We start from the raw sequence: 14,600 nt of genomic DNA, 5'->3' as shown, positions 1-14,600 counted from the left end.
AAGGCTAGGGTAGAAAGTTATGATTTAAAGGCAATGTGTTCAGTTATCAGTGTGATAAGGTGTATACATGTCATGGTTGATCAACTTGACTGGGTTCAGAGTCAACTCTCTTTAAAGCACTCTAACATTCTCTGAACTTCAAATCGGTGTTTGGGACTAGCTCAGTGGGACAGATGCCAAAGCAATGTCCTGAGTCTGAGCCCTTTGCAAAAGCACGATGTGACTGACGCCTGGCTGCTGCTGCTGAGAAGTCCCTGCCTCACAAACTCAGCTCATGCTCGCTAAGTGCCAATTCTGATTAATGGAGATGTTACCAGACACTCCAGAACAAGCACAAACAGGTGAATAATCCATTGACAACATAAGAAGTGAAGTGGAATAAAATACACTCAACTCTTCCAAGTTCCTTGCAATCAATGTAAACACTATGAAAAAAGGAGGGGGCCGAGCGAGAGCAACATGAGGCAGAGAAGATAGGATCACACCAGAGAAGACATGAAAAACACTTTACAAGGTGTAATCAGACTGAGAACACAAATTAGTAAAACAAGGGCTTGGTGACAGGAGGGCAGAACACAAAAACTAGATGGAAAGTGAAGCAATGAACCCCAGGAGAACTGATGAGCCAAGTAGAGGCAGCAAGGGGTAGGCTGGGCCTCGGCAAGAGCCAGCCTTTAGGGAAGACACAGGATGGCCAAGGGAAATACAGCAGCAAACTGGAGAATAAGCTCACAAGAGAATTCAGAGACACAGAAAGCAGAGATGGTCCAACATAAGGATGACTTGTATCCCTGATGCCTCAAACCTGGAAAATGCAAGACTTATTTAAAAATATATCAAACTACTACCAAAAAAACAAAAAAAACCTTTGAAGAACTAAATTTGCAAATAGATGATACATTATGTTCTAGAAATTGCTGTGGAAGGCCCTTGCCCTGCTCTGCTATTAAAATTCAGGGTACAAAGTCCTATAAGCAGCTGGAGAAAGCCAGCCATCACTGGGGCGGGGTGGGGAGCAGTAAGCAGGCCTCCGGCTTCACAGACACAGGCCAGGGTGGCCTTGTGAAAGAGAAACAGGTCACTCTTGGTTATTCCATCCAGCTAAGAAGGTGCCATCACTTCCTCGATTTTCTCTGTAATTTCTATCCTGCTGATGTTCCCGGGTGATGGTAAATTCTTTGTAAAATAGCCTGTGCGCTAACTTAACAAGAGCCCCCCGGCACAATCTCTCATTTCCAGCCGACGTATAGGAAGGTGCCGAGGTGAGGGCCTGGGGCCTGTGTTCCAAGAGCAGGCTCAAGGAGCAGTCTGGGTTAGCAGAACCTGCTGGAGCCAGATAACAGTGGCATTTTGGCTTGCTGGGAAGGCAGCACTGTGAACCGCAGATGAGCCTTGAGGGGATTTGCTGGGCAGCATTAAGACAAACCCAGACAATGGGGGCAGGTATTGAATACGCCAGTCTCAGGAGGAGACTTCAAGTTAGGGGACTGAGGGAAAAGTCCACGTGACCTGAGTGTCCAGTTTTGTGCCTTAAATATTCTCCACAAAGAAATGGGCCACAGCTCTGTTCAGGGCTGCCACTTGGACAGCTCCAGACACCATGTGACTGAGGCTGAGCTAAGGACTATGGGCAGGTGGGACAGCGTCCCCCTTGAGGACACATCCACACATAGATGCCCACTTGCAGCACCTAACAAGATCCTCTGCTCTATCCCCTCTCGTTGGCTTCTTCCCCATTTGTGGAAAAGGCCTCCCCATCCAAACTCTTTGAAGTCCGGAAGCAGCAGGAAGAGGGACAAATCTGTGAGCCCAGGGGCTGCTCTAGGTCCCAGCTGTATGCTGACTCCCCATGCATTTCCTTTGTGGAGATCATTTTTCACAGATGTACATGTTGCTGTACATCTGTTGCTGTGTGGGTCCCTGTGTGTGTGTGTGTGGGGGGGAGCGGTTAGTCCATGGGTGTGTGCAGGTTCCCATGTGAGAGCAAGTGTACACAGAAGCCAGAGGGAGGTGTTAGGTAACCTGGAGCTGGAGTTAAAGGCAGATGTGAGGCCCCTGACATAGGTTCTGGGAACAAAATTCTGCTTCTCTTAAGAGTAGTATATGCCCTTAACCACTGCCCACCCCTAGCTCCGTCCCTTCAGCCCTCACATTATTCTTATAGACAATGACATCATGGGTATCTCTGTTGCGGATATATTTTTCCATGGTGGGATATATTTCCTTAGGGAAGACCCACAAGAAGTAAAAACCATTAAAACCCTTAGCCGCGTGCGTGGCAAGATCTTACCTCTATTGAACAGTACGTATCTAATGTTCACCTCTTTGTTGATGCCGAGATTCTTCAGGAAAGCCTCGTAGTCCACCCTAGAGGCACTGCCGGGGTTGTACTGTTTCAAGAACCTGAAATACAGAGGCTCCCTGGAGTCAGGCAGAGTGGAGGCAAGTCTGACAGAAGCTATGCTTTAGACTGGGCTGCATGGATTTGAATGCCTTCCTAGCGGTAGCTGTAGATTTCAACGTCTTCCTAACAAGGCCGTGGGAAACACTGCCACTGGGATTCTTAAATTCAGAGAACTGGGGCTGTGGAGATGGCTCAGTCAAGAAAGCACCTGCTGCCAGGGCAAGGACCAGTGTTCCATCCATAGAACCTACAGAAAAGAGCAGCGCTGGGCATGTGTCTAGAGTCCGAGTGATGGGGAGGTGGAAGCAGGCAGACTCCTCTGGTCACCCAGTTTACCCTCTGGGGGAGTTCCAGGCCAATGAGAAGCCATGTCTCACAAAAACAAAAACAAGACAATGAAGAAGTACATAAAAGGTAGGCAACTCCTAAGGTCAATGCCCAAGGCTGCCCTTTGGTCTCCAAACACACACATGCACATACACACGTACAGACAAAAATGCAGGCTCTTGAGGGAGAACACTCTGTCAGCTGGCGGAGGGGCACACAGAGAGGATGGGACGGAACATCCAGGCCCCTTCTTGGGAATGCCCCAGACACACTTCCCACAGTTTTGTTGTTGTTGTTGTTGTTTTGTTTTGATTCTTCCTTGGTTGGAAGAGGGAGGCTGCTGCATCTCAGAACCCAGGAGGCCCCTCTGTATCAGACAGTGCAAGCAATGATACCTTCATGTAAGAAGTACAGAAACAGGGATCTGGGCAGTGAGCCAGTCAGTCCCACTTGTGTAGCCAGGGACCCCAGTGTACGAAGAGTGGGGATAGCAAGCAGTCGATTCTTGCAACTGACAGCAGCCTCAGGAGACAAAGGCCCACAGAGATACAGTCTCCAAACAGCAAATGGCAGAGGGAGCTGAGCTGTTCTTGAAGCATTTATGGTGTTTACATATAATAAGACAACTTTTTTTCCTATTTATTTTGAGGCAGGGTCCTGCTACCTGTAGCCAATGTTGGCTTTGAATTTGCTGTGTTCTAGCCTTGGCCTCCAAGTGCTGGGGTTACAGGCTTGGGGTTACCTACCACACCCAGATCAGAACAAGAAAATGAAAAAAATATATATACACACACAATGCCTCTCTGTCTCTAAAATATACTGAGATAAATGGAATGCCTTGGTTTATAATGTGTTTCCTATTATTCATATCTGTGTGATAAACACTTTTTGAGATGATGCCTAGGTTACTACATTTCTAAAAAAATTCACAGTTTTTAAATGTTTGGTTATATTCTCTCCATATGTGTTGGTTTCTATAATTATCCGATTTCATGCTTTCTCAAAATTTAGTAATTAATACTTAAAAGTATTTGTTATTTTTCTGGTTTCCAGATTGGACAGGGAGTGCCATGTATTCATTTCCCACTTGTACTCTCTCCTCACTTTGATGGAGCTCCCTATTGTCCTAACAGGAAAACTTACCCAGAAAGATGACGGCTGCCAGATGCTAACTCGGAAACTCCCCAAACAGCCCCTGTTTTCCTCTCAGCCCTGGTCCTGTGGAAACATCCCAGAAGCTCGGGACCTGGGAGGCAGCACCTGCTGATGTCTTTCTAAGTCCTGCAAGGCTGCTGGCCAGCACGCTGCCCCAGCAAGGCAGGGCAGCTTGGTGAAGGCTCACCGGCACTGAAGACCTTCGTGCAACTGCCGCATTCCACAGCCAGGGTCTGTCAGCGGAGAGCCCCGGCTTGGGCTAAGGCCCTGGGATGCTACGCTCAGAAACCTGCCACATGCACACAGAGGACAGATGGAAGACCTTGGTAGTAGGCCCTGGAGAAAAGACTTCAGAGACAAGGCTTGGCACTGAACAGAAAGGCAGGCTCTCAAAAGGCTTTTCACAGGGCTGGGGAGATAGTTCAGTCTGTAAAATGTTTGCTGTGCAAGATGAGGACATGAGTTTGAACCCCGGAACCCATGTTTAAATTTAAAAAAAAAAAAAAAAAAAGCTGGGTGTGTTGGTACTGTGCTATGATCACAGACGGGGAGGTGGAGAAGCTGAGTCCTTGGGCTCACTGGCCAGCTACTCGACCCAAACCACTGAGCTTCAGGTCCCACTGAGAAGTTCCACTTCAGAGAACATGGTCGTCAGTTCAGTGAACATGGCTGACCTCTGGCTCCCACACGCACGTGCACACACATGCAGGCATACACGTGGGAATACACACACACACTCACATACATATAATAAATATTTCTAAAGGTTTTCCTAGAAGGAATTTTGATAAAACTGTTTTTAAGTCACTGTCACAGGGACTCAACCTCTGGCCGTCTAGGCCAGCATGGGTGCATAGACTGAAGAAAGTAGCAGGCAAGTGGGGTTCACAGGGCACTAAATCTAGGGAGAGTGGAGGATCCCAGTGAGCCTTGAACCCTTCCAGCATCGCAACCTGGAAAACGCCTTCCAGGCAATCCTAGTTCAGGCTGGCCTTCTGGTTTGTTCGTTTACAGGGCTTCTCATATGTGACTTCACACAGATTCAAATACTTTAGCCTGAAGGGAGATAGGAGTGGGATGGAGTGACCCAGAAGGGAAAATCAGTTCGTGGGTTGCAGGTCAGTGCTGCTGAACCTGGTGGTGAGTTCCTGTCTGGCCTTGGGTTCCGCATAGGCTGAGAGGCGTTGGACAGACAAACAGCACCTGTTTAGAAGTTGTGACAGTATCCTGGGTTATCACAGTTGTGACATTGTCCAGTGAGAGGAGCACCTGCCACATGCAAGCACACAATAGGCATGCCACACAGATGACGTCACATCTTCAGAACTCTGGGATTACAGGCTCATGACACTACACCCCACTGTTTTTTTCTTTAATGTGGTTTCTGGGGGATCAAACTCAGGTGTTCATGCTTACAGGACAAGCCGTTTGCAGCCTGAGCTATTTCCCCAGGCTCCTTAGCACCTACTTCTTTAAGAGAAGACAGAGTCCTGGCAACATCTTGGTGTTCCAGGAGCAGGGAATGCCAAGCCTTCAGGCCTTGATTTCAGAGCCTGGCTATCTCTACTGTGTGGGTCTACACAGAAGAGGCTGCTGGACTGAAATACCAAAAATGCCCTGGGCACCCTGCTCCAAACTGCAAAGGGCAAAGTCAGCACCAAAGCAGCCGCAGGCCACAGTATCTCCTGGGGCCCCTGTGAGGAAGGCACTGAAGCCCTGGTAGGAGCCAGCTCCTTTGAGCCTCTGTCTACAGGAACCAATTCTATGGTGGGACATTGTTTCAGGCCGTACTATGAAAACAGCATTGTTTCTGAGGCTTTAAAGAAACCTCGAATAAAAATTTGCGGAGTTCTTTATTATTCGATACTTAAGAGATGAGGAAACAGACAGTAACTTTTTTTTTTTTAATAGATTTACTAGGTTGGAGACTGCAGTGCCAAACACAAGGTTTATTGTCAAATAAAAGCCCGCTTTGTTTCTGACGGCCTGTTTTAGAAGAGGGCTGCCTCCGCTCTGTAATTGCACGCACAAAATTATTTAATTTGTTTTGTTTGGATCTTATTCTGGACACTTTCCCAGCCAGAAAGGATGTAAAAATTAAAACATCTATTATGCCTTTTATGTTCTGAGGTAGGTTATAAAGATGAAGAAAGAAGAACGCATATCCAAGAGTGGGAAGGATCTATTCTTTTTCTTTTTAAGTCTCTGGTTGTAAGCTCCAGCCAAGCTGCAGTCACATGCCCTCTCTGCTTCCTGGCTCTGGTCAAAGCCCCTCTGCTGCCCACAGCCCTGACCTTGTCGTTAGGAGATGTGTCAGAAGCCATAGTGGCCCCTTATAACAGCAGCCTTGAGCTCCAGAGTCAGGCTTAGCTCTGCAAAAACAATAGAGGCTGGTGCTTTGGGAGCAGCCTGAAGGGTTCAGGCATCCCTAAGCTACTAGACATGAGCCAAGGTCCACCAGTGGGTGCCTGAAATCACCTAATCCTGAACCATCTGTCTATCCATGTACACACGTGTGCATGTTGGTATTCTCATTTAGGGTTTCCCCTATTTTTAGGCACACTGAGAGATGAACAAGAATGACTTAACAGAGGGACAAGACAGCACACTCTACATGGCAGAAGGTATTCAGAATTCATGAACAGTTTGTTTCAGGACACTCTTGGGGAGTGGTTTTGGACCAATGAACTGTGAGTAACTGATACCCCAGGAAGCAGAGGTAAGGCCTGGGGCAGCCACTGTGCTTAGAGAAGAGGCTGGGAAAGGGCAGGAGGGCACCTCCTCAGCTGGGCACTCCATAAAGAAGTGCCACGGAGCATTCCTCCAATGCTTCTCGCTCAAAACTCATGCAGTGCAGGAGCAAAGCATCATCTCTACCCGACCCTGAGTCCACACCCATGAGCCCTGTGGTGCAGCCTCAGGCAAGGGCAGGTGCTGGTGTCTGGCAAGCCTCCGGAAGCTGGTAAATGCTTTATGTTAGTCCCCACGTATGTCACAACCTGATGCTCCCAGCAACAACGTCCTCAAAGGAAAAGGATATTTAGTCTTCACGTGAGGAGGCACAGCCCATGGAGGGCACCATGAGTGAATTTCTATACCAGCCCCTTCTTTTTGCTCCAGGCTTAGAGTCAAACTCACTATGAATTGCAAACATACAGGATGGGGACACTAGGCAGGAAGTGGTGGTGACAGGTGATGGAGCAGTGAGTGACCTGTGTTCAGATCTGCAAGCGGATGGCTGTGCCCACCCAGCCTGCGCAAGAAATAAACAAGAGACACAAAGGTCCCATTTTTGAGAGTTCATGGCCTCAGGAACATGGGGAAAGTGTCCAAAATGAAGATGGAGGACGGAACAGCTATGGAGGGAGGAAAGGGCCCGGTAACCTGCCATTGTCATCTGACCCTGGCCCTGGCTTCAGGGCCACCATACCCGCTCCGGCCTTGCCACTCACATTTCAAACTCCTCGTCCTTCATCTTCAGGCAGAATGTTTCCAGAACCCGTCTCAGCTCTTGGGAGTGCACCGTGCCTGTGTGGTTGACGTCGAGGAGCGGGAAGATTTTCTTGATCGTCCTCAAGTTTTGGAAGATCTGTGTGAGAGAGAGATATTGGAAAAGTCAAGAGGCCTGATGGTAAAAACTCAAATGGTAACAAAATACGTGGAAGTTTTTTTGTTGTTGTTTTTTTTTTTTTTTTAACTACTTCTTGTAAAATAAAATGTTTTCAAAGATTCTCTGTGGTACACATTGCACAATGAGATCTTTGGGCAGGGGGAAAAGAACATTTTTGCATATATTGAGAGTTTGCAAAGCAATTGTCTCAGTAAATGGTCTTAGTAAGTTTTTTTTTTTTTAAAAAAAATCTCTTTTTAATGTAAAGCAGTAAGTCTCATATACAATTCATCCTCTTTTAGGGCCGTATGAAAAAATCTTTTTTGCTAATTGATGCTGAAAAACTAGTCCTGGCATAGCTGGACTTGTGTGATTTTTTGCTTTTCATGACCATATGCGAACTATTTTTACTGCGAGCTGGAAAATCTGATGGTCTATTTCAACCTCTCATTTTTTTTTTTAAAGATAGCACAGAAAAGTTTTGTAACGATCTCTGAATTCAGCAAATGAGAGTCACCGTGTGAGGTGTTTGGCAGGGTCCTTGGAAAAGATGCGAGGGTGGGGAGCTGGGTCTCTGAGCCTGCTTAGACTTCTGTGGGATTCTTCTGAGCACACAGAGCCCCACCAGCAAGCGTTCCCACCCCATCACGCCTGCGCTCTCAGATACCGAGGCTTCGGTCCAAGGAGGCCAGACTCAACAGCACACGGCTAGACAATGCGATGCCATTGCCCAGCTCCGGCCTGTCCTTTCACGACATTCCCCTGAAGGAAGGCTACCCATGCAAACACTGTGTCACCGGAAGAAAACAGCGACTGGGAGTGAGAGCCAGACACAGCAGGGGCCTTCAGAGGGAAATCAACGCTTCTGGCTGGTGTGGTGTGGGGGCCTTCCTGTAGGAGGCGACACTGAGCCAGCAGTGGAGAGAGAGAGAGAGAGAAATAAGAGAGAAGCCTTTTCCTGAGGGATCTGATTCTATAGTCAGGGGAATGGATCCAGCCGTGTCCAGCCTGGATTCTGAGGAGGTTTAGTGAGCCTCGTAGAGTGTGGAGAAGCACTAGACAGGGAGCGGGCTCCCCTTTCCTCAGTGCCTTCTCCGCATGTTCCTAGGCTGCCCTAGGCTGCTGGGTCCTGGCCTGTTCTGGAAGACAGCCTCTCCAGGGCAGCCACCTTCAATTCAGTCTTTAGCAGAGGAGTCAGGAGCTAGGTGGGGTGAGTGATGTCCTGGAGCTGCTTCCAGCCCTGGCCTCTGCCTCACTGTAGCTACTCGTCCCCCCACCAACTCCTCCACCCCTCTGACTGCAGTCACCAGGGCCGAGCGAGTCCGAGTGTCAATGCAGACGTCCCTGTGACACTGAGCTCACTTCCAGGGCCATGCTTCCTGCTCTAGCTTTGTGCTGTTAGCCCCAACATCCACTGACCTGCACCATCAAGGTGCCTGTCCCCTCTGTTTTCCAGCTCACCCCCTCCAATGCCCGAAGCCCACCAGCCTCCACCCCATTGGGTCCCTTGCTTGTGGCGCCAACCCTCTCCTCTGTGCCCTCCCTATTTATTCTTCCTCATCAACACCCCTCAAATGGATGATCTCCCTTCTCCCTACCTCTTCAACCCTGGGTGAATCTAGCCCATGGCCTACTCCAAATTGTGTGCATACATGTGTATGTGTGTGTGTGTTCGTGTGTATGTGTGGTGTGTTTAAGAGCAGGTACCCACAGATGCGAGGGGTATCAGATCCCCTAAATCTGGTACAGGCACTTGTGAGCCACCTGATATGGTCGCTGAGAATGAAACCCCAGTCCTCTGCAAGAGCAGTGCATACTCTTAGTGGCTGAGCTCTCTCTTCAGCCCCTTTTCCAGATTCTCACGGGGGACCTGATGTGCCTCGAGAGAAATGTGCCAGTAAGTGGGGTCCCTTCCCCTTAATTTAGATCCCTCAAACCAGGACTGGGTGCTGCCTTCTGATCCTTCTCTACCACTGTATTACACACACACACACACACACACACACACACACACACACACACGAGGGAGAAAGAGAGAGAGAGAGAGAGAGAGAGAGAAGCACAGGCACATACATATGCACACATGCCCACAATATTCATACACTTCAAGTTTTTGTTGGCATTTCTGTGGATGGATGCCAGGACCCTGCACACACACTAGGTAAGTGTCCCCACTGAGCCACTCCCCAGGCCCATTCCTACCTTCTTCACATTTCCCCAGTCTTGAAGACCTGCCCCACCTTGCCAAGCTGACTGTTTGTTTTATGGAGAGCTCAGCTGAGCCCAGATAAGAACACCCAACTGTCTATCTGTCATGTGCCAGGGGCCCCCGAGATTTCCCAAACCAGAGCTGCTCTGCCCGTACCCTCCCAACCCATGGAGGCAGATCCTCTGCCTTTTCTCTGTACTCATTCCATACTCCAGATAGACCCTCACACTTCCCTGCACTTCTAGAAGACTCCTCAGAAGGTCACAGGACCCTTGTCCCTGCAATGCCTCAGGACACATTAGCAGCACTGCAGGAGAGCTTTCTCATGCTAGTCCTAGGGTCTAGAGTGCTACTGGGTGAAGTGTCATGAGCAGGAAACATTTGCTGGAATGAGTAACTGGATCCTGCCTGCCTACCTACCTGTCTGGAAAAAAAGCCATATGCCAGGGAAGCCTCTTGGCCTAGCTGCAAGGGACTCCTCTGGCTGGCCGGGCTCTGATGGCTCTGACCCAGCTAAAAGGTGTAACCATGACATTTGCTTGGTGTCAATATGACGACGACCATCATAGGATCACTGACTGACAGGTACAAAGCCACATACTCAGTTCACCACAGCCCACTGTTTTCTAACAGCTACAGCACACAGGTAACTCTGATCATATCCCAGACTGGTATGGGAAAGCACAGACTAGCCAGCACCTTCCTGAGTCTAAAGACAGAGCCGCAGATACCCACAGCAATTGCTCCCAGGGTCAAGAAAAAACTGTAGTGGCCCCTTTGCTGCTAAGTCCCTGACCACTTCTGGGAACATGGAGGGAGACAGGAGGAAACTCTGCTTTACAGCCCCATGGCAACCCATATGGGTCCCCTGCGTGGAGAGCCGTAAGCCGAAAACCTGGCACGGAGCTCGCACCCACCAGAGGTACTTCTCCAAGTTTCTTATCACTTGTCAGACGGAAGTTTGGCAGCAGCCACAGAAGGGAGCTACAGATGGCGAGACTTAGCAAAGGCAATAGTGAGGGCCCTGGTGAACAGGACTGGTCGGTATGAGGTGGGAGAGAAAGGAACAAGAAAGTAAATGGCCAAGGGCCCGGCAACAATGACCAAGCTCTGTTCACCCTTCCTTGCCCCGACATCACCCCCTCTCCTGCCAGCATGAGTGACCTAGAATTCCCACGAGCCAGGAGCTCTTCTCCTGTGCTGGAAGACTGCAAGGCCCTGGATGATCCCAGCCTCTCTCGCCTTCTTCCTCAGCAACAGCTGTGAGTCCATCCTTACCCATGCTCACAGTAGCAAGGGACTACATGCTTCTACAGTTCTGGTCTCTTCTGCTGGCCAGCTCCCTCCCTGCTGTCACTCATGGGTCACACAGCACCTGCTCAGAGGGAAGGTCTATTTTGACCACTCCCTTTATTTTTCTCTTTATCCACTGACACCTGTACCCCAGGCTTACTTTCTCTAGTTTACTGGGATGTCCTTGGGGCTCAGAACTGCCTGGGCTGAACATGCTGTAACTGTTGCCCAGAAAGCCCGCCCTTTCCCTGCCCTCTGCTGACCAACGAAGTGGGGTTTTCTTTTCTGTTGCTGTGGGAAAATATTCTGACCAAAAGCTACCCAAGGAAGAAAGAGTTTGTTTCAATTCCTATTTCCAGGTCCCAGTCCATTATTGAGGGAATTCAGGGCAGGAAGTGAAGTAGGAACCACAGAGGAAAACTGCCTGTTGGCTTGCTCTCTGGCTCATGCTCAGCTGCCTAGGGATGGCGCCACCCACAGAGGGCTGGGTCTTCCCATGTCAATTATCAACTAAGACCATTTCTCACAGAAGTGACCACAGGCCAATCTGATTCAGACAGTTCTTCAACTGAGGATCCCTCTTCCCAAGTGGCTCTAGGTTGTGTCAGTTGGCAATAAAAACTAACAAGGGATAAAAAAAATAATAATAATAATAAAAAAAGAGAATCAATTTATAATATATATATATATAAATATATATATATATATTATAATATAAAACTAACAAGGGCAACCTTCTCTCCAGCTTTTTTAATTACCCTTCCCCTTTGTCACTGTCCCCTGATGCTGACCTGGATATCTTATGTTACTCTGGCTAACAGGATAAGCAGTCTCCTTTGGGGAAAGAAGGACCATGCCCACTCTGCTCTCTAGCCCTTCCCAAGTCCCTGGTGTCCCTTTGGGGAGGAGTGGGTACAAATTACAAAAGTGGAGGCTGCTACTCCTGGCTGCCCTGTTCAAAACCAGCGCACGTCTCAGAAGGGAAGGTATGGACCTCAGGTCTGCCCCAGCAGGTCTGCCTTCCTCAGGTTTAACTCTTGGCTGACCTCCCTCCCTAATGCAAACCTAACTTTTATGTAGGTATGTGAATCACTGCCCAGTTTAACATACCTGCAAGCTAAAACTGGCTTTAGCAGCTTTAAATATTTGGAGGGGGAATCAAAAGAAGAATCTTATTGGAGGTCATGTGAAGTCCTGTAAATTTCAAATTTCAGTGTCCACAGATACATGTGAAAGATTTGGCCACACCCGCTCATTTGCATACTGCTGGGCTGCTTTCCCCTACCAGGACCCAGGCAGCAAGCTGGGAAAGTCCTGGGGACACAAAGAGCAGATATACTCCAACCTCCCTGGCCCTTTGCAGGGTAAGAACACTGCACTCCTGCTCTCCTGCTCACACCTGCCTCGCAGACAGCTGAATAGTGAAGATGTTTCAAGAAAGAGACACGTACAGAGGGGGAATGCAGAGGATTTAAGCAGACAGCTAAAAGCCAACTGTGGTGGTACTCCCAGTGGCTGAAGCAGGTGGAATGCCATGAGTTTGAGACCAGCCTGAGTATATACTGCCTAAAAAACAAAACACAACAACAGCAGTAGCATTTTTGCCACTTGTAATCTTCACACCTGTAGCATTTTCACACCTGTAATCTCAGCTCTTGGGAGGTACAGCCACGAGGACCAGGAGTTCAAGGGCTCCAAAAAAGACCCAAACAGCGCTAGTTACAACTTGAAGTTAAGAGTATAGAAGACAGAAATCCGCCTGAGAGATTTTGCTAAGAAGCGGCCCCTAAGTGCTCCTTCCCCGATCACTGTTTCATCCCCTGGAAAGACGCCTCATCCCAGCTCCACCTCAGCTCACTGAGGCCTGTGTGAGGTATAATGCAATCAATAGCCTTGAGTTGGTGCTGCTCTATCCAGCCCACTCCTCGATTTTCCCCAAGCTCCCCTTTGAGCAAACCTAACTTCTCTACAACCTAGCCTCTCCCATCTTCTACCTAGTCCTGGAAGGCAACCCCAGCGGAGGCCCCGAGAGCCAGGCAGCATCTGACTCCCTCAGTGCCCTCAGAACAAAGATCTGGGTTCAAGAAAGGGAGCACAAGGAAGGCAACCAAAGTACCTGAGTTCTTCCACCAGGACAGAGAGCTCAGCGTTCTCGTGTGTGGCCTTGTAAGCCAGGCCCCCTTAACCCAACCGCTAAAGCAAAGCCCTGTTTCACACAGAAAGGAAGATGAGGAAGTGACCACTAATTTTTTTTTTTTTTTAACAAAGGATCAGAATTTGAAGTAACATATCCTGTAAGGAGGGTCATTCAGTAAATGGAGCTGTGATGAGAACCGCTGACTGGGGTGAAAGGCTGAAGACCGGCTGCTAAGGGACCAAGTAGCATGTGCTCACATCCGGGAACACATGATGGCTCAGCCCACCTCCCACCCTGACAGAGCAGATGCCTAGACGAGGGGGGGGGGAAGGTTTGAGTGGATGGATGATGGGTGGCTGACTAGATGGGAGGTGCATTAGTACTGTCTCACTGCCACTGTGAAACAGACATGGAGAAGGAAGTGCTAATTCTGATGCACCGTGGAAGGTGACGGGAGCAGGAGGCAGCTGGTCACTCTGGGAAGCAGAGCGGGGTGAAGGCTGGTGATCGGCTCACTTTCTCCTTTCCATTCAGTCTGGCACCCCAGCTCGTGGGGTGGTGCTGCCCTTGCTCATGGTGGGTCTTCCTACCTCATTAATCTAGAAAGTGCCTCACAGGCAGGCCCAGAGCTCATCCGCAGGTGATTCTCAGCCTTAGAAAGCTGAGAGTTAACAGTAACCACACAGATAGAGGGAGGGCTGGGTGGTGGTTATATAGGCAGATGGACAGGTGGGTGGACTGATGGGTAATGGCTAGTTGGCTGGCTGGACAGATAAATGATGGATGGGTAGCAGCTGGGGTACATGGGTAAATAGCGGGTAGAAGGATGTATTGGTGGATGATGGCTATTCGCTGGCTGAACAGATGAATTACAGATGGATGTTAGACTTGGGTACGTGGGTGAATAGGTGGATAGGCAGTTTGTTTGAAGGCTAATGGCTAGTCGGATGGATGGATGGATGAATGGATGGACGGACGGACAGATGGATGCTGGATAAATATGTAGGTATATTGATGGATAGATGAAATGGTATATGGACTTCTGAGTAGTATCTCACTATATCTATGCATTCTGTGTAGACTGAGGAATGTATAGGGGGATAGATGGATAGATTAATAGGTTATGGATAGATTAATAGACAATGGCTGTTTAGCTGTTGGGCAGATGATGAATGGGTGGAGGGTGAGTGCTGGATGGAGATGAGTAGATGGGTTGGTAGGTGGGCTGATGGGTAATGGCTGTGTGTGTATGTATGTATATATTATGATTATGTAGATAGACAGTGAACAGATAGATTTGTGAGTAGATTAATGGATAGTGGCTAGTGACCTTGCTGTCTAGCTGGCTGACTAGCTGGCTGATGGGTAGATGATGGGTGGCTGGGTGGACAGACCAAGAGATGATGGCTGGCTGACTAGATGGATGGATGGATGGATGGATGGATGGATGGATGGATGGATGGAT

At 48.9% G+C, this 14,600-nt stretch overlaps 1 protein-coding gene across 1 annotated transcript in view; it reads right to left on the bottom strand.

Moving 5' to 3' along the window:
* The window catches only part of Efcab6 (EF-hand calcium binding domain 6), a 176,569-nt gene that overhangs the window by 110,287 nt on the left and 51,682 nt on the right, over positions 1-14,600 (bottom strand). The window contains exons 6-7 of the mRNA XM_055627242.1: positions 7,339-7,475; positions 2,291-2,403 (exon numbers count right to left, since the gene is read on the bottom strand). Of these exons, the coding sequence (XP_055483217.1) occupies positions 2,291-2,403; positions 7,339-7,475 (250 nt within the window). The remainder of the gene's footprint in view (positions 1-2,290; positions 2,404-7,338; positions 7,476-14,600) is intronic.

Source organism: Psammomys obesus, unplaced genomic scaffold, assembly GCF_907164565.1.
Source record: "Psammomys obesus unplaced genomic scaffold, mPsaObe1.curated_primary_1811, whole genome shotgun sequence".
Taxonomy (NCBI): Eukaryota; Metazoa; Chordata; class Mammalia; order Rodentia; family Muridae; genus Psammomys; species Psammomys obesus.
The sequence above is the reverse complement of the archived record's forward strand: the minus strand, read 5'-3'. Positions and strand labels throughout refer to the sequence as shown.